This window comes from Leucopleurus acutus, assembly GCF_964270905.1.
Source record: "Leucopleurus acutus genome assembly, chromosome: 14".
Lineage (NCBI taxonomy): Eukaryota > Metazoa > Chordata > Mammalia > Artiodactyla > Delphinidae > Leucopleurus > Leucopleurus acutus.
In genome coordinates this window covers 53,262,111-53,286,004 of record NC_139156.1, presented here as the reverse complement: position 1 = coordinate 53,286,004, position 23,894 = coordinate 53,262,111, and the positions used below count along the sequence as shown (strand labels likewise).

The 23,894-nt window shown below is 47.4% G+C and overlaps 1 protein-coding gene across 3 annotated transcripts in view; it reads left to right on the top strand.

Annotated features, from left to right (window-relative positions):
- Window positions 1-21,367, top strand: part of SH2D4B (SH2 domain containing 4B) — a gene marked incomplete at its 5' end in the record, with an annotated part of 79,509 nt that extends 58,142 nt beyond the window's left edge. The window contains 3 exons of one of the 3 annotated variants that reach the window (XM_082854092.1): window positions 52-176; window positions 17,306-17,526; window positions 21,130-21,367. In XM_082854092.1, the coding sequence (XP_082710218.1) occupies window positions 52-176; window positions 17,306-17,526; window positions 21,130-21,222 (439 nt within the window). In that variant the 3' untranslated portion in view covers window positions 21,223-21,367. Of the gene's footprint in view, window positions 1-48; window positions 177-17,305; window positions 17,527-21,129 lie in introns of all 3 variants that reach the window. The other 2 variants (XM_082854090.1, XM_082854091.1) reach the window with 2 other exon arrangements.
- Between the last annotated feature and the right edge of the window lie 2,527 nt (window positions 21,368-23,894).

Genomic DNA, 23,894 nt, shown 5'->3' with positions numbered 1-23,894 from the left:
CGCCCCCTGCTCTCTCCCTGACTCTGCCACACTCGGTCTCTGTCTCAGCAGGACTTGGGAGCGGCCCCTGTGTCCTGTCTCCAGAGAAGTCATAGTGCGCTGGTTTAAGGAGGAGCAGCTGCCTCGCCGCGCGGGCTTTGAGAGGAGCACCAAAGCCATCGCCCCCTGGTTCCACGGTAGGGTGGCTTTCCGGATCCCTGGGGCAGGGGCAGATCATTTCCACATCTCAGCCTCCCTCTGGGGTTGGTGCGGGGTCCTGAAGGGCCACCACAATCAGAGGAGTCGAGGACTTTAGACTCCGCTAATTCCGCTCCGGCCCCACGAAGACTGGCCGGTCTCCCAGGGCTAAGGCTCAGCGCTCCTGGCTCACCTGCTGGGAGTGGAGTAGAGAGAGGTCCCATGTCTGTCCTTTCTTTGCTCACTGAGTGTGTTGAGCTCAAGGCACAAGCTTTGATTTCCCCAGGGCGTGTGCTGAAACACTGAGTGACCTTGATGGAGATGGTCAGAGACCAAGCACAACATCTGTGAGCGCGAGTCCAGGGGACTGCGGGCCCCAGGGCTCTGGACGTGCACTGCCCTCTCTGCTGGGAAGGGATGAACACGGCTCTTGCCTACTGCCCTCACCTCACAGCCTCCTTGGCCGTCCAGGGCTCCTCAGAGGCCTCTTCTGTCTCTGCCTTGGGCCTGGTAGGTGTGTGAGTCCCCTCAGGGCCTGATGAGTGAGGTTAATCTGGGAGCAATGAGAAACCCCAGCCACACGAGAGGTGAGGCTAGCCTTTCCGGTTAGCCATGGGCTCCAAGGGGCCGGGGCCCTGTGTCTTAGGCATCTCTGTACTCAGCCCTCACCTCCGCTTCTTACCTGCTCAGGGATCGGGTAGAGAAACGCATCCAAGACAAATGAACCCTCTTTCTCTGTTGCCACTGATGTTGAGTTCTTCACCTCAATAGCATCCCCATCGTGTCAGTCAGGTTATGCTTAGTGATGCTACAGTGAGAAATGATCCCAAAGTCTCAGTGACGTCTGCCAGCCAAGACTCATTTCTTACCCATGTGACATGCCCCGTGGGAGTTGGTCGTGAACTTTAATCTGGGCCTCAGACAGAAGGAGTTGCCTCTACTGGAAACGCCAGTGATCTCATGACAGAGGGAAAAAGAGGGGCATGGCCAGCGACACACTGGCTCCCGGAGCTTCTGGCCGGAACTGACGTGTGCCATGGTTGCTCACATTCCTCTGGCCAGAGCCAGCCTGGCATCTGTGGTACGGATAGTTTGGAATGATAATAGAATCTGTTGGGACCACCATCCACTTTCAGACCCCTTCCTTCTCCTGGGCCTCCACAAATCTAACAGAAGGATGGGGTAGCTCTTTATGGCTCAGAAAGTCGACAGTCGACGTTCACGTGTGGCCTAGCTGTGTGTCCCGGGAGCTGGTCCCGGGGATTCCCTGCCTCTAACTTCTGTCCCTGTTATGTGTCCCTGTAGCCCCTGTGAGAGGTTCCATTTGCATCACTGCTTTCCTGTTCATTTGTATATTATCATAATCACGGAAACACAAAACTAGCATCTTGGGCACCTGCGCAGTGCAACTTAAAAGTTCTGTCGCGGTTGGGGTTTGTCAGAACCACTGGCTGCTCTGCTGCACTTGTGGCAGCCAACGGAGAAGGCACGGCAGAGGTGCTTACATTTATCTTTAGCTTTATTTTCTATCCTGATGAAAAAGACATGTACTTTTTATATTGTCACAGAAGAAACAGAACCATGATTTTTTTTTTTTTTTTTTTTTTTGCGTTACGCGGGCCTCTCACTGTTGTGGCCTCTCCCGCTGCGGAGCACAGGCTCCGGACGCGCAGGCTCAGTGGCCATGGCTCACGGGCCCAGTCGCTCCGTGGCATGTGGGATCCTCCCGGACCGGGGCACGAACCCGTGTCCCCTGCATCGGCAGGCGGACTCTCAACCACTGCGCCACCAGGGAAGCCCCAGAACCACGATTTAAGTCTCGAAATTTACGTAACTGATTTCGTGTTCTTCTCACAGTTCCACCATAAAGCGTGCAGGAACGTTGCTAGTCCACGGACGAGAGCTGTGTCGAAGTTTTCATTGATCTGTGACAAGATGAAAGGAAAAGGCTCACATATGGAGGGTGGCCAGCTACCTTTGCTTGAAAAGGACTGTGTTGTACTCGAAGATGATATCCTCTCCTCAGTTTTAGTGTTACAATGTCCTATGTCTTATGAATTGATGGTGATAGTAAGCAGTATTTTTTTTTTATATGTGGCCTTTGCTCAGAAGAGCAAAAAGGGAGCGGCCCCATGTTGGTTTCCACACTTCTTACCTATACCTAAAACCCCAAAGTCTGGAACTTCTGGTAGGTCCAACTTCTCTTCCGACGTAGCAATTCCCTACAGCATCCTTGGTGGGACTCCCCCATGTTAATCTGTCCAGGAGAAGAAACCTTCTGCCCCACAGTCTAATTGGTAGGGAGTCCGCTGCCAGTTGGCTGGGGCTCTGCTCTCAGCTGGTCTAGGCTGGGCGTCTTCGCTGGGGCGGCTCTGCCCCGTGTAGCTCTCAGGCTCCTCCTGGGACTGGCAGGCTAGCCCAGGCATGCACTTCTCAGGAACCAGAGAGCACGTGGCAGCATGCTAGGCTCCTCCGAACCAGCACCCTGTCACTTTCACCTCGTGCCATTGGCCACAATATGTCAGAGTTGAGGCGCTGGGAAAAATCTTCTGCTCCTTTCGTGTGAGGAACTGCAAAGCCATGCGTCAAAGGGTATGGAGACAGGGAGGGGAGGAGAATTTGAGCCGATAATGCCATCGATCGCAATCCCAATATAAATCTTTTCTTTCCTGGGGAAAGCATTCCTAGTTAATTTAGATGGATTTTAGATGCAGGTTAAAAAGGACTGCTGTGACTTCTACTTTCTTCCCTTCTATCAAATGTTATTTGGATATGTTGAGGTGTAATCCAAAGAGCAAATGTGGGCAAGGAGTCTGAAGATCTGGGGCCCCTCTAGAACCTCGCAGCTCTGTGGCCTGGGGTATGTCCTTTAAATTCCCCTTCTGTGATGATAACATTGACTCCACAGGATACGTATGAAGATCAAGCCAACAATGCGCTCTGTCCGCCATAACGAGCCGTTGGCATGAGTGCTGGCGCACTGAGGTGGGCCACTAGAGACCCCACCTCCCCGGGGAAACAGTTTGGGGACGTGGGCTCAGAGCACAGAGCGGGAGGGAAGGAGGAACTGGCTCCCCGCTGGGACCACGGGGTTCTTGATAAAGTCCCCTCTGTTAAAGAGAGAGAGAAAATGTTAAAGTCCTTCCTCGTTTCTCCTCGGTTCATTGTTATGTTCCAGTGGTTCTAAGAGAGACTTCTGGTATACAAAAATACTCCTGGGAAAAGCTAGTGCATATAAGCTTGACGTTGGGGGAAAAAAGTATCTATTTTTGGACTTCAACATGTATCTAAAACTATTAAGAATATCCTCTGTCTGAACACTGGCTCAGTCAGAACCCACTTCTTTTCCTGAGAAAAGAAAACAGTCTAGAAAACAGTCACACTTGGTCCGTGGTTCATTGTCCTGGCAGCAACCCACTGGCTGTCTGCGACTGGCCCTTAGTTAGGGCTTGGCGGGGAGTGGATGGGGCAGATTCCCGGCTGCGCAGTGGATGGTGGAGCTGGGGCCCCGGAGTGGATCTCCTGATGGCCTGTCCTGCATTCGGGTGCGGTGTTCCCATCACGCCTTTTCTGACAAGCACCATGTGGATGGTGCAACCTGCGGGGGTCCAGCAGCCGGGGGTGGCTTTCCGTGCAAAGCAGAGCTCCTAAGTGGAATGGGCACTGCTTCCTACCTGCCCATGCTGCGACTTCAGGGCACACGTGGAGGAGAGGACTGTTGAAGGTCCCAGGGCTGCAGGGTTCTAGGCTGGGTCCCTCCCTTCAGGTTCCTTGTCCACCTTGCTCTTGACCACAGCGCATCCGAATGTCTTTGAAGGGGGGAGTGGGGAGAATGTAGAAGTCATAGCATTGTTAGTGATTATTTGGGGCAATGTTTGTGTTGCAGAAGGGGAGAACAGAGCCACTACTCCCCAATCTCTGGAGTCCTGTCTGGAGAAAGGGAGATTATTAAAGGGGCTCGGGGGCTGGGAGTTCTAAAGAGACACATTTCACTTCAATAGAAGAAAGGTGGTTGCAGCCACTATTGGGCAGCAGGATGGCTACTGGACTCCTCAGATGGGTGGCCCGAGGGCCCTTGAGAGCTTTCTCTCCTTAGCATCTGGGATGCAGTGTGATTCTGCTGGCATTGCCCCAGGATCTCCAAAGTTTTCTCAGGCGGTCAGGAGAATGGGGAAGGCTGGCCAGGGCGTGAGGCTGGCCGCAGAGCAGGCGCCCGGGCGGGAGTCTGCGGGCTGTGGAGCGAGGTGTTCTTCTCCCAGCGACTGTTGTGCTTCTTCTCCTTATTTGTGTCCCTATTACTGATGTTGTTTGCGGTCCAGGAACTGAGGCACAGCAGTGGGCACCCCGTCTGGATGACCCTTCCAGGAGTCCTGCAGGGCGGCAGCCCCTAGGAGGTGGGAAGGATTGTGCCTGGGGAGGCCGGGGCTGAGTGGGAATGGGGTCTCGCCCGCTGCCCCCGGCCCCGGTTCCCCGCAACTGCATGCACCGGGACAGCACATCCTCTCTGAGCTGCACAGAGCAGGAGAGGCTTGAACTGGCTGATCAGTGTTCATCACTGGCTGCTGCCCTGGTCTTGTGTGTTTGCCTGGCTGTGTAGACGTGCAGAGTGGTTTGACGTGCACCGTCTCACAGGTGCTCTCAACTTCTCCTCGAGCTGGTCATGGTTAGCCCTTTACAGATGAAGACGCTGATGACCAGAGAGCTTGAGAAGTCACCCTTATTCACCCAGCAGTAAGCATGGGAGCTGGGACAAGATGTAGGGCCTCTGGACCCCAGGTTTTCTTCCTCCACTCTGGTGGCCCCTGGAATATGCTGCTAGCCAGGCAGGGAGCTTGGGGCGAAAAAGCGCCTCCTCTGGATCCACAATCCCTTACTGTATATTCACTTGAACTTCTGTTACGCACGGCCCGAGTTCTTTCTCTTAAATCTCACCCCTCCTCAGTCGGTGGGCCTTCCAGAGCAGAGCTGCCACTGGTCTCCTGGCCCAGCTTGAGGGGAAATCTGGGAGCGCCCTGTTTGGTCTTTGGGGTCATTCTCAGGGGCTAGAGTGTCTGGGGCTGAGATGGAGAGAGTGAGCCAGCTAGGCTCTTGTCCTCGGCTTTCAAGATCAGTGGAAGGATAGGAAACTACGTGAGGCTTTGGAACCTGTTGAGAGGTGGCAGCCGGAATGGGGGACCCGGGTGGTGTGGACCCAGGCACCACATCCATGTGAAGCAAGGACTGGCTGAAGAAACCAGGGGTAGAGAAAGTAGTGGTGGTGTTATAAGGATTACATGTATGGTATTTATAAAGTGTTCAGGACTTGCACTAAATGCTTCCACTTGTTACATGGAATAAATCAACACGGTAGCCTTTGGAGACGCATATCGGGGTTTGAAGCATGTAAATGTGGCTTCGTACCCTTAGAGTATGCCACTGCTCTCACTTGGAAGTAAAGAGAATGATGACATCAAACGACTGTGCACAAAAGGAAGATGGTACATATTTAACCTTCCCCACAAAAAGTAAAAGTCTGAATTTTTTTTCATTCTAAATATGATACCCATCTTGAAATTTTTTAAAAAGCTGTGAGGGGTAACACGTGGGTCATTTGGAAGGATGATTAGCATGTCATGATCCATCTCGTCAAGTCAGATTGCTCATTTTCCTTTCCTGAGCAGAATTTGGAATGGAAAATTTCCACCAACTCTGATCCCAAATGCAAACATTTCTAAAGAAGAAAAGAAGTAGGTCAGTTGACCTACTTTTCTCTTAAGTTCTTGCTTAAGCTGTTTCAACTAAGAAATAAAGGAATCTTTTTCTTTCTTTTTAAAAGAATTGTGCACTGGCTATAGGGTATCAAAAAAAAGATTACAAAGAGAGCGAAATTATTTTTTGCTTTAGGAAAGCATCGACTGTAATGGTGTTCCCAAGATTGTAACTCTTTCCTTTCTGCTCTCTATAATTCCGTGTTTCTGATTTCAGACCCTTGGTGCCTTGTCTACCTAACACTTTTAGTTTGGATGTTTTGCTGAGATTGTTTCCTGATGCACAGGTGTGGGTAACTAAAATGTGTGGGATGGGACAGGGGTTGGGGGACCTAGATGGCTTGGATTTGATAGAACTGATTTTTTATTTTCTATCGGGATTAAATAGAAGCACAGAGTGACAATAAACTTGATTTCTGTTGATGTAATTGATTTAATATACTTCTGACAGTATCATCGTATTTCTGGTGGCTACAAGAGATTCCTCCTACCTTGCTAACTCCGGGAAGTTTCTATCATAGGTTAGACCCAGGAAAACTGCCGTTAGGTTTCTTTGGCTCTGGGACCTGTAGTCTAGTTTCCCACCAGTCCCCAGCCCCAAGCTCATCCCAGCCCTGGCACCCAGGGCTCCAGCTCATGTCAGAGCCCTTGGCCTCACATTTCTGTGACGACAGGCATGGGGTTGAGGTGGAAGACTTGGGGTGGGTGGCACAGCTGCTGTGTCTTCAAACCACTAATGTCCTCAAGGTCAGCGGCCTCAAGCAATGAAACACTGGGTGAAAATCACAAGGTGCTGGCTTTGGTTCGGTCTGATCATCTTTTTAGCAGTTAGCTGTCCTGAGACGGGATAAACTACCTCCAGGAGCTGGGAGCACCCACTGCTGGGATGTGTAAACAGAGGCCAGATGGCTCTTCAGTCAAGACAGTGAAAGCGTGAGTTGTCCAGTATGATGGGGATCAGATCAGATGACACGACTTTTCTCTCCCACCCCTTCCTACTGTGAGCTCTGCTTTCTCTGTTTATCTGAGAAACGAATATGGCGGCTTTGACACTTGCTAGAGAATAAAGTATGGTCACTAGAGTAGTTGAGAAGCTTTCTGGAAATGACTTATGTAACACTTATGCTTAATTATTAAAAGTTTATTAGACCCAAATTACCTTCTGTTTAGTACTTAAGTTCTTTATACATTCACGTGTCAGCGTCATTTGCTTACAGCTTTCGTTTAAAATAGTGATGCTGCTTTTGGGTGTTGTGATTCACACTCCCCCTCATCAGCCCCCCAGGACTGCACGGGGCAGGAGGGTGTCCCCTGCTTTAGGATTCAACCTCCTGGAAACACTTCCTGCAGGGGATCAACATGGCTTGCAATTAAGTGTGTTTTCTCCTGTAATCGGCACAAATATGCTGTCAGCCCCCTGCAGACAGTTAAGGCATTACCAACATTTGTGTAGCCACATTTCAAGTTTAGTTAAGTGTACAAAGAAAATGCACTTTTATTTTTCTATAATTTCTCTGATCTTATGAAGTTATCACCAACCCCTTCTTCCCTGCTTCCAGGCCCTGTCCCCTGCGTGGGGCTGTGGAGGTGCCCAGAGGCACCACTTGGACTGGTGGCATCCCTGGGCAGGGGGTACCTGACCTGGTACCACTCTTCCGTCAGGTGTGCACTGGTCTGTATCCACGAAGTGTGGTTGGTTGGCCTCGTGTGGGCTCACACTGGCTTTTATGTTTTACCTGGTAATTCAGTGACCATTTCCTTTGTGCTAGCTTTGTGTCCAGTAAATATCGAACATCCAGTGTCTCATTTACCCTTTGCACAACTTTCTGGAAGAGGTAATAATACTAGCAGTTAGGTCCATGGTGCTTACAGTATGTGGGGCCCTCTTCTAAGCACATCACATACTTTAACTTCTTTGATGCTCATACTAACACTGCGTGCTTGCTACTAGCATTAGCCCCGTTTCACAGATGAGGAAACTGAGGCATAGAGAAGTGATGCCACTTGCCTGCGGTTCACTGTTAGTAAGTGGGGGTGGTGGGATTCAAACCCTGGTGGTCTGGCTCCACAGTCCACGCTCCTATCTGTGACGCACTGTAGCCTTGCTGCCATCTCAAGGTAAGGAACTAGAGGCTCCAAAGGTTAAGAAACTGCCCTGGGGCACGCAGTGCCCAGGAGAGTCAGTTCCTTTCCAGTCCAGGATGTCTCCTTGAGGATGAAGAGATGGCTGTTCCTTTAGGAGACATCCAGCCATCTCTGGGCCGTGGGGACAGCTGTTTCAGCTGCCATGCCTTATTCTTGGCTGGGGCAAGTGTCTGCTCCTCGTGCAGCTGGGGCCGCCTCCCATAGACTTCCTGAGGGATGCTATCGCAGTCTCCACAATAAATGCAATAAATGGAGTCCTCATGGAGTAAATGCAGTAAATGGAGTAAAACAGGGAGTTGTCAGAGTTTGGGGTTGTTGAATGCCCTGGGCAGGGGCACCAGGGAGCAGGCTCCCTGTGTAAGGCAGTTAAATCATTTGTTGATTATTAATATTACGCTTCTGTTGTCTGTGAGACACTGTACTAAGTACAGGGCATGTGGTGGTGAACAAAACTGACAACTTCCCTCCCCTCATGGCTTACATTCACTTGCAATTAACAGAAAAATAATCGTGCTGGTATCCTCAAAATAGAATTTATTGGCTTATGTGACTGGAAAAACCCAAACATCAGGCCAGCTTCAGGCTTTGCTTGATCCAGGGAGCTTAAGTTGTTAGCAACTGGCCTCTCTCCATCGCTCAGCTCTGTTGCTCTCCATGTTGTTTTTATTCTCAAGCAATGCATCAGCCTGTGGTTGCATGCGTGCGTTCATTCTCCTAGGTTCGAATCCAACAGAAGATAGGGCATACTTTTCTCTCAAATAATTTCTGGTATTAGTCCCATTATTCTGCCTGTTGGCTCTGGTTTGGTCACATGCCCACTCCTGAACCAATCACCATGGCCAGAGGGATGAGCTCTCTGATTGGCTAGGCTTGAGTCACATGACCATCCCCAGAGCAGGGAAGAGTCTATCCCATTGCAACTGTATAGACCGAGTGGGATGGTGTGGCCTCACAAAGGAAGCTCACCATTCCCTTGCCAGAAGAAGGGCAAATGGTCCTGAGTGGGCAAGACCAATTATGTCCACCATATTGAGGAAAATAACTGGCCTAGTGGAACTCACAGTGAGACTGGCATGAATCAAATAATGAATTTATGCTTCCAGTTGAGGTTAGTGCTACACAGGATCCTTGTGTAGCCAGTTTCAGAAGTCGTTTTGCTGGGTGGTTGCAACCATGTCATGAACAGCGGCATCAGTGATTTGAACCTGGCATGTCAGCTTGGAGCAGGCAGTCATGGGCGTGGAATGGTGCCTCTTGTGCATAATATATCTGGAACCAAGATGCTTGTCCAGAGAAACACTCGTCTCAGCTGTTAACTGTGGCTAAATTTCATTTGGAGTTATAAAAAATGGAGGCATTTGAACTCATTCATCGCAATCTGTGTGGCTTTAGGATGCTCTGAGAAACTGTTGAGAATGAAGCGATTAATAATTCCAGCCCCCTTAATGATACCATCTGGAAAGTACGGCAATAAGAAAGGGGAAGGAAAGTCACAAAAATGAATGAGAAAGGTAATGGAGGAGTTGTTGGCCGGTGAGGTGTAGCTTTGGTGAAAGCTTTAAGAAATACGCATGTCAGATAAATTGAGGCCCATAAAAAGTAAAACGTCCTGTCTGGCCTGCCTGCCTTTCTTTTCAGGGAGAAGCGCTAACAGAAATAAAAGGAGCTCATTTGGTTACTGAGGTTCAATTCCAAGCTAACGATTTCAGGGACGGAGGTACGGAGGTGGCAGAGGGGTTGGGAACTGAATCCCGGGTCTGCTTTAGGATTTGCTAACATGTGGATTTATGGGTCCATTAGAGCAGAGGGTCTTTTGCAAGTATGCTTAAAGTGCCTTTCCTTTCCTGGGGCTGCCACCGGTTAGCACTGATGGAGCAAATATTGAGTATTTTGATAGTGAACGTGGAGTAGTTGGTGTTTGAGAGCATGTGCGTGGAATCCAGGGAGATGATTAGGCGAGGTGGCAGGAAGAATGCTCGGGAATTGTGCTCGAGGTGCAGTAACAGACAGAAGTCAGGAGCACTGGCTGCACTTCACAGGTGTGCTGGCTGCAAACTCCTGCCTGTGATGTTAATGTGGGGGTGATGGGAACCTGGGCTTCTTTGCTGTGCTGGCGTACATGCTCCCATCTGCCTGCCCCACCTTTTCACCCTCACCTGATGCAACCGTGGGGAAGGGGGCTGCTGCCCTGAAGGGCCTCTGTCCCCTGACCTTGGCCCTGTCTTTTTGGGCAGTGTCCCCACAGAGGGCTCTGCAGTTAGTCGGATTGCCTCTGACCTCCCGAGAAGCCTTGGGCACATCAGGGACCTGTGGGCCCGCTCGGGTCCAGTGCCCTGTTCCCCTTAGTCCCCATCAAGGGCCTCCATCTGTATGCTGGGATTCTGCCTCAGTTTCCAGGTTACACCTCTGTTTGCTTCTGCCGCTGACCCTGGTGAAAAGCAGGGCAGAATGAAAACTTACGGAGTGGAAACATCCCAATCCTTGGAAGCCCCTGTGTGCTTCTCACCAGGGCAGCCCTCTTCCTTCCACCAGATACGATCCCTGTCCTCAGTATTTTGTCCATCATTTCTTTGCTTCATGTGTTGTTTATATATTGATCTCCAAACACTAGACTGTTTAGCTTTGTGAGTTTTTCAATTTAATATAAACGGAACTATAGTGTATTTATTTTTCAGTTATTGGCTTGTTTCACACTTCATTGAAAAAAAAATTTCTTTTTCTCATTGCATTTTCCCACTTCTGTTGTTGGAGAACAACAGAACAACAATGCCTATCTTTTAGTGGTTAATTCAGGTGATTTAACATGCATACTTAATATATTATAAAGTTAATATACATCTTTACCCTCTTCCTAAACAAACAGATTTTTTAAACTCCAAGCACCCTTCTCTCAACTGATAAGATGTTGTCCAGTATTATAGTTCTATCTTATTCAAACTCTCAAATTACCGATTATTATTATTTTGTAAGTCAATATATATTTTTATTTATTTTTTCACAAGGACACGATTTTAATAGTTACTTATATTAAGATGCAATGTCTGCTAAATTATAAAAATTGCTTTAAAAATATATTGACTTAATTGCACTCATTTCCTTTTCTTTATGTATTGACATTTTTCAAATACTGCATATTGAAATCAATTCAAAACATGATCATTACAACATGTGGTAAATAACTTCATATCTACCTAACACTGTTCTCATTCAAATTTTAAACTAATGCTTAGCGTATTAAACTTTATTGATGAAAATACTACATTCACATATTTCATAAAACCAGAGCTATAAGGGCCTTAGAAAATAATCACACTTGCATGAAATGCTGACAAATAATTTACATATAGTTTCTATACAGCATTCTGTTCACACCATGTATAATCTTGACTTTACCAATTATAATTATAGATACACTAATGTTGAACTTACAATTTTAATGTAAGTCAATATATATTTTTAAATTGACCTACAGTAGCCATGCTCATCATTCCTTCTAGCATCTCAGATTCTCTATGTAGGATTATATTTCTTCTAATTGAAGTATATCCTCTAGAATTTTCTTAGTCAAATCTCAAATTTTTTTTTTTCTGAAGACGTCTTTATTTTTCCCTTCACCTTGAAAGAGTTTCATTAAACACCATTATTTTTTTCTCTGCACTCTGAAAATATTATCTCATTGTCCTCTGGCTTCTATTGTTGCAGCGGAGAAGTCAACCATCAGTTTAATTTTTTATTCTTTGCAGGTAATCTGCCTTTTCTCTCCGGTTGACAAAATGAGACGTTGAGTGGCTTTGTGCCATTTCACTGTTATGTGTCTTTGACTAATATTCCCTCCTCTTCATTCTCCTCTCTCTTTTTTGGGATTCAGCTTATACATGTGTTAGACCTTTCATTCCATTCTCCATGTCTCTTAACCTCCTGAGACGTAGATTAAACTTATGTCACATTTATATAAATGTCCCATGGTTGTGTCATTCTTGGTCTTCACTGTGACGCTTCACTCACTTACCCCTTCTTCTCTCCTTTCACCTCATCGTCACTCCTTTCTGCTCACCTAGCATCTACCCAGCCTTCAAGGTGCACTTCCCATCCCCCTTCATTGCCTCTATAAATCCTGCCCTGACTTCTACAGGCCTCATTAATTTCCTCCTTCTTGTGTCTTTCACAGCACTTGCTGTCCTCTGCATGAGATAACTTGGTGTAGAGCAAAGAGCACTGGACTTGGAGTCCGAGGACTTGAGTTCAAATTCTGGCTCCACCACTTAATAGCTCTGTGACCTTGGGTAAGTCACTTCTCTTGCTGACCTTCAGTGTCCTCAGTTATGAACTGACGACGGTAGGGTTGTTAGGAAGGCTAAATGAGATGAGGGCCGCTGAGTCCCCAGATACTGCCCAGTGCTGGCTTTGATAGAAGGCCTCTCATGTGACCCTTGGTGTATCCTTTTGCCTTTCTGCTTCAAAACAGAAACCGTTTCTGGTAGCCTAGTGGCTTGGGAGCTGGATACCAATGTCACAACTGTGGAAATGGAGCTGTGAAGCAACACTTAGGTGAAAAAGCCCTCAGTGAGTTGAAATCCCTGGCTTGTATGACTCCAATCCGTACCTTTCAATCCATTTTCCACCCTTGAACATTCTCACATTCTTCTGTTTAGGGAAGATCAGTAGCTCCCCATTGCCCTCAGAATTAAGTCCATAATCCTTTTTAATGGTATGGAGAGCACTTTGGGGCCTGACCCTTGCCAGCCTCTACACATCTGGCCACTGCCCAGCTCCTCCTTTTTAAAACAATTCATTAATTTTTGGCTGCGCTGCGCAGCTTGCGGGATCTTAGTTCCCCAACCAGGGATTGAACCGGCGCCCTCAGCAGTGAAAGTGCAGAGACCTGACCACTGGACCGCCAGGGAACTCCCCCCAGCTCCTACTTTAGCCTTCCCTCCAGCCACAAAGAATCGCCTGCTCGTTCCTTTTGCAAACTGCCCTCCTCTCCTTGCCTCTCTGTTTTAACCTTTCTGTTTTCAGTCTAACTGGAGCTTCCATCCCTGGGCTCCAGGGCTGGGTGGGTCGCCTCCCTGAGCCCACGCCCTGTAGCCTTTATCGCCACTAGTTACAGCGAGCACCACCCCTCCCCTGCCCGCTCTTAAAAAAATTTTGCTCATCTTGATTTCAGTCCAGAGTCAGAGATTCTGGAAGGCAGGAATTGTTTCTCATTTAATACTGACTCTCAGGTGCCCAGCATGGGACCTGGTTCCTAGAGAGTTCTTGATGAATGTTTATTGAAGGGAGGAAGGAAAAAGGAAAAAAGGAAGGAAGGAAGGAAGGAGAGAAAGTGTTTCTGGAAAAACTACATTTCCTATTGTCTGGGGGTGAGAATTGGCTCAGAAAGAACGTGTAGCTGCATACTCCAATAATCATTCCAGAGCAGCTTACCCTGGAACATCGTCTGGTAAGGCCATCCCCCTCAGCAGAAGATCCTAGTCACAAGCAGAGTTAGAAAGTTTCCATGATCCCAACGGTAAGCTCACTCCCCAGCCAGAAGTGGTGAGGTGAGGCCCTCCCCTCTTTCCTTGGCCAGGAGGTTGTAGAGTATTTCAGAGAGGAGGTGGGATGGGATGGGATATGATTAATGCTAATTCCTAGTACACTTGGCTTCGAGGTGATCCAGAAGAGAGAGAGCGATGGAGAGCAGAGTGAACGGGGCAGGAAAACCTAACAGCCTCTCCTCACCATCATCCTACACGGCCCTCAGCCACCAATTAATTCTCTTAGGAGTCAGGTTTTCTGTGAACTTCTTTGCCATCCTGAACTATGAGGCTGTATCACCTTTGGTCTTGGGCCAAATTACAATTCTGATCCCCAGGTAGGTATCAAACAGGGGGCAGAGTTCACAGATGCTTACTATTTGAGATACCTGGAGAGTCTCCCAGGAATATCCCAGGCTGGGGCCCAGGGACCCAAGTGGTCCCCTTCAGAGGAAGTCACCTTCAGCAGCCTCTGTTTGAGAGGACTGTGTGTGCGGGTAGTGGGCAGCACAGCTTGGCAGTACTATGGGCATTGCTGCTACCAGCTCAAGGTGACATCCAACACTAGCATGTGTGTAGTGTACTCAGTGTATCCAGTGCAAATGAGTTACCTTGTATTGGGTAGTCATTATGTTCTCAGGCACATTCACGTGTGATAAGCACATTTATGCCTTAACGTAGTGAATTCTCAAACAACCGTATGATGTAGGTGTTATAATCAGTACCACTTAATAGATGAGGTCACTGAACTGGGTTTCAGAGGGGCTTAAGTGACCTTCCCAAAGCCACCTATTGATCAAGTCCTTGAGCTGTGATTTTAGTCCATGTGCACGATCACTGCTCCAAACAAGCCCCCAACATTCCAGGCACTTGGCATACAAAGATAAGATTTCTGTGTCTGTTCAGGTCTTCCAGAAGCAGAAGTCCAAGAGCTTTATTGGAGGAAATATCTGTGAAGGATAAAGGGGAGACAGAGCAGGACAGATGGGGAGAGTCTTCTGAACATGGTACAGGTCTGACACCTGTGAAGGAGCAGAGGGAAGGAAGGACAGATTATTGAGAGGAAGAACCTGATATGGGAGTGCAGCTCAGAGAACATCTTGGTCAGGCTGATGGGAAGCTCTTGAGGAAAGACTGCTTGCTAGAGGAGTCCCACATTGGGTAGGCATGGCAGCTCTGGTACCCCTTGGGCTCCGTCATAGTACCCCTTGTCCGAGTCAGGCACATAGTACCCCCTGTGCACAGTGGATCCTGAAGGACTAGCAGCTGGAGGCTGTCAGCTCACCAGCATTGCTGCTCCTTGAAGCAGGGTCTCTCTGTAAGGGAGGCTGAACAGAACACTCCCACGGCCATCACAGGCTCTGTCCTTGAGCTGTTCCCAGCCACTTTACTAATATACCGTAGAGTTTGGACAGAAGGTTATAAAAGTCCAAAGGTGGGACGTTCTAGGAGCCTCCTGGGATAAAAATGATTTCCTGACGGGGTTAAGCAAGTTGTACACTGAATAAAGGGACGCCAAGGGGGCTAGTTTGGGGGAGAATGGATTGAAATACAGAAAAGTGAGCTTAGCCATTTTGGCCCAGGGAGGCACCTTTTTCTAGTTCAGTCACCCAGAGGGACATCTTTTTCTAACCCACACAAAGGTAGAGTGTAGGTGACCAGCAGCCTGTGATTCCTGGGAGAAAAGAGGAATCCTTCAATGAGGATTCAGGGTCAGCTGGGACAAATCGGGCATTCAGAGCCTGGTGTCCGTTGTTCCTGAGCCAGACTCTGCCAGACGGAGGTCAGTGGGAAGCCCTTCAAGGGTTTCAGATGGCAGAGATGCATGGCATTGTCATTTTGGGGTTACTGGTCACTTTTGCATATTAAAAAGTCAGGTCATATTTAAGTTTGTTCGGTCCCCCGCCCACTGTAACACTCCCCTCCTCTCCAGCTCCCAAGTCTAGGCTGGGCTTCAGCTTGAGGTACTTGGAGTTGGGACAGAGGTGACATCTTCTGGTCCTTCTTCCTCGCAGCCCTTGGCTCCATCTCTGTTTCCCCTTACTTACCTCCTTGCCCTAGACACCTTTAGGGTCTAGGTCCTCGGGTATTGGGCCAGGGAGGTGGGTGGGGGACAGTGCTGAGTCTTCTGACAAACCCTGGGCGTGCCCTTTCGGTTGGTCCTCTTTTGGCTGTCCCTGCCTCTCTGGCTGAACCCACCGAGGCCATCCAAGGAGCATCCTCCCTCCTGCATGGCATGTATGTGTGATTCTTCGGGCACCCCGCGGTGGGAGTGCTTCCCACCCTCTTCTCTCCTTCTCTCTCCCTGGTTTTCTGCTTATACAGCCTGGTTGGGGAGCGGGTGGCTGGCTTGATTGCCTCTTGGTAAGTCCTGGGCAAGGAGGAAAGAGGTGGCCCCCATTTGTGTTGGCTGTCTTAAAAGGGGGACATGTGACAGTGTGGTTGCTTCTGTGTCCTCTGCTTTGGGCACAAGGAAGTTCTGCCACACCTCCTGTTAAGTAGGAAGGATATGGGAAGGGAGTGTCCCTACAGTGAAGCATGGCAATGGCACCAGGGGTGCAGTGCGGGGGAGTCACAGCGTGCAGTGCCTTCAGGGTCATGATGATGAGCAGCCCATCTACCCTCTGCCCTCTGCTATGTGACTGGCGATAAATAATCCCGCTGAATGAATGCAGATGGTAAACAAGTAGGTGTGTAAGAGGACATTGTGTTGCAATTTACCTTTCCCCCAAATAACAGCTGAGAGCAGGAGCCCACATTTCTACAGCTCTTCTGTTTATGAAATTATTTTCAATTCTTGGTCTCACTTGAAAGTCGTAATGCGCCCTTGAAGTAGGTAGATTAAGATTGCCACGTAAACGTCAAAGGACACTGGGGAAGTTGAGGGCTTGGCTGAAGTCCCATGTGCAGGTGAGGGCAGAGGTGGGCAGGTCATCTAGGTCTCCTGACACCCCTCCTCTTCCCACCGCCGCCCCCTCTAGAGCCTGACCTACCAGACACATGGCCTCTCGTTCACTCCCTAGAGGAGAGCAGCTCCTGAAGAGCCTTTTGAGGGATTGACCCTGATGTACAAACACCTCCAAGGCCAGACCTGACTCTCCTAACTGTGGTGAAATCACATTGTGTAGGACTGCAGAACCTGAGGACGTTTTGTTCTTTGAGCCCAAGTGGAGCTTAATTATGTGCCCCTATTAAGAAACTGTTTGCCTGGTGTCCACAGGTAGACAGAGGAAGTCTTTTTACTTCTTAAGAGAAAATACTGTTTTCAGGTGCTCACTCATGGGTACCAGAGAGATAACCGAGGCATTAATCGTAAGTCATTCCGGTCTGGTCATTAAAGCAGTACTCTTAAGGCTCTCCACAGGGCAATTCTTGTTGACTTGTATTTGTAATCGATAGATGCTATAATTCCAGCTCATTACTAATTCTTTGCTTACCCAGTTTTACCCAATTAATCCAAATTAGTGTGGCTTAATTTGGGGGAAAGCTTGCTAAGTTGGGGTCCGAGTAGCAGCTCTGCCCCCAGGCTCACTGCTAGTTGCTCCGGGCCAAGCTGTCTCCCCAGTAGAATAAGTCAAGTGCTGGACAGCTCCTGAGGCCCCTCCCTTCTCTAGACCTTTGACCAAGGCTGAGGGGCAGGAATGATCTGGGGAGGGTAGCTGGCTGGGGAAGGGGTTGCAGAATCTGCTGACTTTTTTCTTTTTTCTAAAAAACCAGGAATTATCAGCCGAGAAGATGCTGAAGATCTCCTTGAGAATATGACTGAGGGCGCGTTTCTGGTCCGGGTCAGTGAGAAAATCTGGGGTTACACCCTCTCCTACCGCCTGCAGAAAGGGTTCAAGCATTTTCTTGTGGATGCCTCTGGGGATTTTTACAGCTTCTTGGGAGTGGACCCCAATCGCCATGCAACGCTCACGGATCTCATTGATTTCCACAAGGTATCCCTCTTAGGGGTGCTGATGGGGGTGGGCAGGGAGAGGCAGGCTGTGGGCATTCTAAGAGATGGGGATGGAGAGTGAGCAGGCAGCCCCAGAAGGCCCTCAGGGTCACAGGGATCTAGACCATGCTGGTAGAAGAGACAAGAGGTTGTCTAGACCAGGCTCTGGGGCCACTGCTCTTCTCTGGCTGACCCTCTACGCATGCGGGCACCTCAAACGCCCGTCTCCAAGCCGCTTCTCACCTTGAGTACCTGAGTGCTGCCTGCTGTCAACACTTAGGGGCTGGTTGACCTGCCTTCTGTCCCAGCCCATGTCTCACCCCCAGCTTTTTCCAGGGTGTCCCTCTTGAGGACATTCTAGGCAGGCCTTCAACAGCTTCGTCAAGTTAGCTGGGCAGGCAACCCTGTGGTTAGAGAAGCTTTTCAGTTACAATGCCTCTTGTTCCAACGATAGCTTTGCCACTTAGTGTGTGTGTGACCTCAGGCAGCTTCCTTAGTCTCACTGAGCTTTAGTTTGCTAACCGGGCAAATGGATGTAAATAATACTTAACTCAGATCCTGTGAGTGTTAAATGGGGGGATGTACATAACGGCGCCAACTGTGAAGTGGTATGTATGCGTGTTCTTGTTTCCCACAACTCTTTTTCTTATTTGGTCCCCTGTCGTGGACCTCACATTGTGAAAGATGTTTTCTTCCAAACGATGTATATAAAAAGAAACAACTTTTGTGTTAACGTGGCTGTTGGCATTAGTAGTAACTGGGAGAAAGCCAGAGGTGAAGCTCAGTGACCCGGAAAGGGGGGGCGGTTCAGGATTCCGGGAGACAGAGCTGTGGCAGCTCAGGGGTCCCCCATCTCCCTGACCTTTGCAGGCGTAGAAGTGTTCACAGCATTACTTGACCGCCTCACTGGGCTTTTGCTATAACAGAGACTCTTGGATTTGTATTACTTTTTCTTCATGGATGTCCCCAGGGCTCTAGGGCAGCTCTTAACTTGAACTTATAAGTAAAGCACATAGAAAACCACCCAATTACAAATACCTAGATGCTGGGAGGAGAGGACTGCTCAGAAAACTAGGCTAACCAGGATCAAAGCAGATTTCTACTTGCATCAGGAAGAGCCTTCTAACAACTATAGGAAAGAGGAAGGAGGGGTGCGTGGATACTGGTACCTTCTCTGTGTCGATCGCTGTGCCTGTTGCTCTCATCCATGTTCTCATTTAATCTTCACCATGGCTCTGGGAGGGAGGCATATTAGTCCCATTTCGTAGATCAGGAAACCAAGGTCAGGGAGTTTGAGTAACTTGTCTACGTTTTCATGGCTGGTGCCAGCTAGATCCAGGAGACAAGCCCCAGGCTGTCTGCGTCTAAAGCTTATGCTTGTTCCTCTAAGCCACGTTGTGTGCTCTCTCTGTCCAATACAAGCTGCTTTGAGCAGTGATGATCCCCTTGTCCCTGGAAGGGTGAGTGTCCGTCTCTCAGAGATGCTATGGACAGGTTCCTGCACAGGAAGGCTAGACCAGATGTCCTGGGAGGTCTTTGCCCTCTCCCAGATGTAGGGTCTGAGGCTGGCAGCTGAGTTTCTAACACTGAAGAGAGGTCTTGTCTGTGCCCCTGTGTAGATCTGGTGGTCAGCTTTTATAAATTAACATTGTAATTACACAATTAGCTTCTGATCTCATTCTAAGGAAAATCGAATGCAGCACGAAGCGGAAGCCGTGTTCATTTCAAGCCCCCATTTTTACCCTCCGTCTTGAATTGCCAGTCTGCTGCTTCCCTCTCCAGGTATTTCCTGGGCATTAATGTAGAGATTTATGTACATGAATTTTTTTGTTATGCATATAACAAAATGTATGTCCATAGTTTTGTTATTTTTCACACAAATTGGATAATCCTTTACCAAGAGCTTAGCAACTGGAGTTTTTAAAACTTGCTTAATATTTCACAGAATGTATTTTTTGAAAGCATGGTCCCCGAAATCGGGCTGCCAAGTTTTAAATCCCAACTTCATTATTGTGTGTGACTTTGGGCAACTATTCAAATTTGGGACCTTAGTCTCCTCCTCAGTAAGGTAGGTTTAAGAATAGGACTCACCTCTCAGGGTCACTGGGAGGCTTCAATAAGATATCACTGTGTAAAGCACTAGAACAACACACCTGACATTTGTAAGCTGTCAGGACGTGCTGGCTCTTATTGACATACACCTGTGGGATCTTTTCATGTCCGTGCAGGCACCGCATCCTTGGTGTGGATGTATCTTTCAGTTTCGTGCTCCATCCTCCTCTTGCTTGTCACTTATGTAGCTTCCAGGTTTTCGTGATCACAAACAGTGCTGCAGAGACTTGCTTGCATGTGTCACTTTGGGCACATGTGCAAATCTTTCTCTGGGATGGATCCCTCAAACTGGAATTGCTGGATAGAAGACTAAACACATTTTGTTTTGAAAAGATCTGCCAGATTGCCCTCCAGAAATGTAGCGCCAATTCATGCTTCTTCCCAAACTATATGAGGCTGTTTCCCCACACTGCTGCCAATACTGGGGATTATCAGTCATTTTAATGTTTTCCCATAAGATGGGCAGTGTATCTCACTGTTGTTTAGCTTGTATTCCTCTGATTACCACTGATGCTGAGGATTTTTTCATATGTTTAATGGCCACTTGGATTTCTTCTGTGAGTTGTGTTAATGTCTTTTGTCCATTTTTCTACTTAGATGTCTCTTTCTTATTGATGTGTCAATTCTTCTGGCGACTAAATTGCTCTTTAGTTACGTCCATTCTGCTCTCCAGGTCTTCCACTGAAAAAAATTTTTTAACTTAAATGGGCATCCCTTTCATTTCCAGGTTTTTTAACTGGTTCTTCTATTTTATAATAGTCCATTCTTGTTTCACGGACGATTTATCTTCTTATTCCAGTGAGGAGATTAATACGCATCTCTTAAAGACTCTTTCTGTTTGCTTTATAAACCTGATATTTTCTTGGGAGTCATTTCGATTGTTGAGTTTGGCATCTTTCTTTTATGGTTATGATCTTCCTTAAATGTTTATAAATTTGGGGCTTTGAGGGGATCTTTGAACTTTGAAATTCCTGTTTATTCATCCGTGGATATAGTCCCTGTTTCCCAAATCCAATCTGTTCATGAAGTGAGGGACGGAACTGACGGTGAGTAGTTCATCCTTGGGCGTGGAGATGTCTGAACTAGTTGGATCTCTTTGGTTTCCCAAGGAACTGCGTGCCTCTCCTCACTTCCTGACCTGCCTGAGGCAGAGCCCTCTGCCACCTGGAGTTCCCCAGCCTGTCCCACTGACACTTGTTCTTGCCCCTGCCCCACATTCACTCCTCTGACAATCTCATCCTGTATTGCCTTTGGTTTTCAAGTGTTCTCCAACATTTTTGTTCTGTTGGTGGTCCTCCTTCTTATTTTCCCATGCTTTTATGGATTTATTTCTTTTTAAAAGCAGATTTTTCCCTGCCATTTCTATAAATTTGAATGCAGAGGAGGCAGATACATATTCTTAGTCTTTCTATCTCGAACTGGTCTCTCTCTGGTGGACCTTTATTTCCTTTTTCTGATTATAAGTGAATTTTCCGGGTTTTTTTCCTTTTAGGAGGAAATTATCACTGTTTCAGGGGGAGAGTTGCTGCAGGAACCCTGTGGACAGAGGGACAGCCCACCAGACTACCATCTGTTGTTTGAATGATATTTTCCCCCTTCTCAATTGGACTCCGTGGGGCATCCTATTTTTGAACTCAAGAACTTCCCAGCTCAAATTCTTATGGCCTTCTGGAAGATCCACCACCATCCACAGGGACAAGTAGATTAGCATATTTCAAGGAATACGAAATATATGGTGTACGTGCTGCTGGTTCCTGACCCAGTGCCCAGGACAGAAATTGCTAACAGCTGGTGCAACCCTTTCCTGAAAAATTTAGATACAACCTCAGAAGATGAAGCCTTTTTGTCATGGCTGCCCTAAACTGAATTCCTAGAATACAAGGATCATGTTCTAATTATACAAATAATTCCAGTGCCGAACTCTGAGTTTAACATATGGTAGACATTCAATAAATGTTTGTTGAATGACTGCACTTCTTCTGAAAGTTTTCCAACACTCATCAGCAACGATTTCTAGTAAGTTATTTTCTATTTGTCACTGTTTATAAAGTCATGGGGATTAGAGAAGAAATACTGTAAAGGATTTATATGGAAGGCATAGATACTGTGTTTTAAATGATACTCATTGTCACTCTCATTGATATTATCAGTGGAATTACCTAAGGTGTCTGAGCCCCAGCTTCCAGAAGAGATGACTGATACTGCCCTGCCTTCGTATTTCCCTCTTCTGCCATTCCTCTTCTGTCTTGGAATCATATCTTGGCCCTGGTTTTGCAATATTGAGGCAGTGGTTTCATGTATTCCTACAGATATGCCTAAGCCCCAGGGGGAATTATAAATTCAAGAATGGCTTGTAGACATCTGATAAGGCCTTTGCTTTCTAGGATGTGGTCCTGTTTATGCAGGTTACTCAAATGATTACCTCTGCCTTCCTACTTCTTTTGATTTTGATTCTACTGTCCATTTATACTGAGTGTGTTCTTCATATTAACAAGAAGACTCTCCCAGTAACTCAGTAACTTTCAGCGATGGTGTCTATTTGTGCATACTCGTATTTTATATTTATGGATTTTATATATATATATATATATAAAATATATATTTGTATATGGCATGTTATCATGGGATTATTTTAGGCTCTAGAATCAAGAAGACTTGGGTTCAAATCTCACCCTGAAACTGACTAGTATAATAATGCTGGCAGCATTGTATTTGGTGGGAGTAAAAGGATGAATGGACTCTGTGGCCATCAATGAACTGGTTACCTTACTTGATAGTTGTATCAGGCATCTCTTATGTTCTACTCCACTCCTTGCCTCACCTGTTCCTCAGATCACCTTGGCCACTTGTTTCACTCCAGTTGCCACCGCTGAAACCAGATCTGCACGGCTCTCCCACCGTGTTGATCGGCCAATGGTGCCTTGCCTCGTGTGGTGCTATGGGCCTCTCTTCTGTTACTGCAGAGGCATTAAGACGCCATGCAGCCAAGGAGAGCCTGGAGGTTAACTCCCCATGAGGGGAACCTTTGATCAATGGGAGACAGAGGATGGTGATCAATTCTTCTCCCTTCCTCTTCCCTCTGGAGGGACTGTTCTGAGAGGCAGTTCTTCACATGCAAGACGTATCAAGACAGTCCTGCAAGACTGAGCAACTAGTCACGATGAAACCAAGCAGTGGGCAGATCAGTACCACCCCCTCCTGTGTGCTCTTCCTCCCTCTCTGCTTCACTCCCCTTTCTCCCTCTCCTGCTCCCCTGGGACTATGCTCCTGAGTGAAGCAGCAGCACATAAGCACCTGCTGCAGGCTCAGCCTTTTGGGGAAGCCAGGGTAAGGACCCATCATACAAACGTGCTCAATACTATCAAATTTGCATGCTGACTCCATGTCCTCTCTCCTATCTACCTGCGTCACAGGGCCCCTGGATGAATGCAATAAAGTGATGGAGGGAACCTGCTTTCTGAACTGTAAAGTGCTTTAAAACCTGATTATTATTATTAAAATTACCTTCTTTCCATTAGACTCAGAGGAATCAAATTAGAGCTTTGGCTGCTACTTACCAACCATGTGACTTTGTTCCTGTTACTTAACCTCACTAAAGTTCAGTATAACTGAGGAGAGAATTTTCTATATGGCCAACACTAGGCCTTTTGGCAGGTCAGTTAAATGATAAATACGAAAGCTCCGTCAAATGGAGGGTATCGCTGATGACGACCGCTTTAACAACAGCAACAGTTTCATGCTTAGCAGGGACGTGTCAGGGGGATGTGATGTGATGATTTTCTAGGTGTTAGAAGAAACTAACAAGAAGAAAGTTCTCACTCCAAAGCAGCTTTGAAAGTAGACTGAGATGGGTTGAGAACCTGATTCCCCAAGCCGCTGTTCCTGTCACCCCTAATTAATATGTGAGAGACAACAGCTGAGCTTTTCCACGCCTAATACATTTATTTCCTTTTATTTGGGGCCTGCACTTTCTGCACGTCTCACAGATTTTAGGTTTTACCTGGCTTTAAAATAAATTCCTTGTAAGTTGTCCTGCAAATGAAATTACTGTCTGGAAAAACTGCAATCTCATCTTGAGAGTTTTATTATGCTAATAAATGTCAGGATACTCAAATAAAGGAATTGTCTTTTTTTTTTTTTCCCTGGGCCCTACAAATATAACGAAAAACAGTCAGCAGCTACAAGGCTCAGCAGAGGGAACATTTACAATCTATAACCAGAAAGAGGAGGTGCAAAAAACACTGTGCAACTTAATGG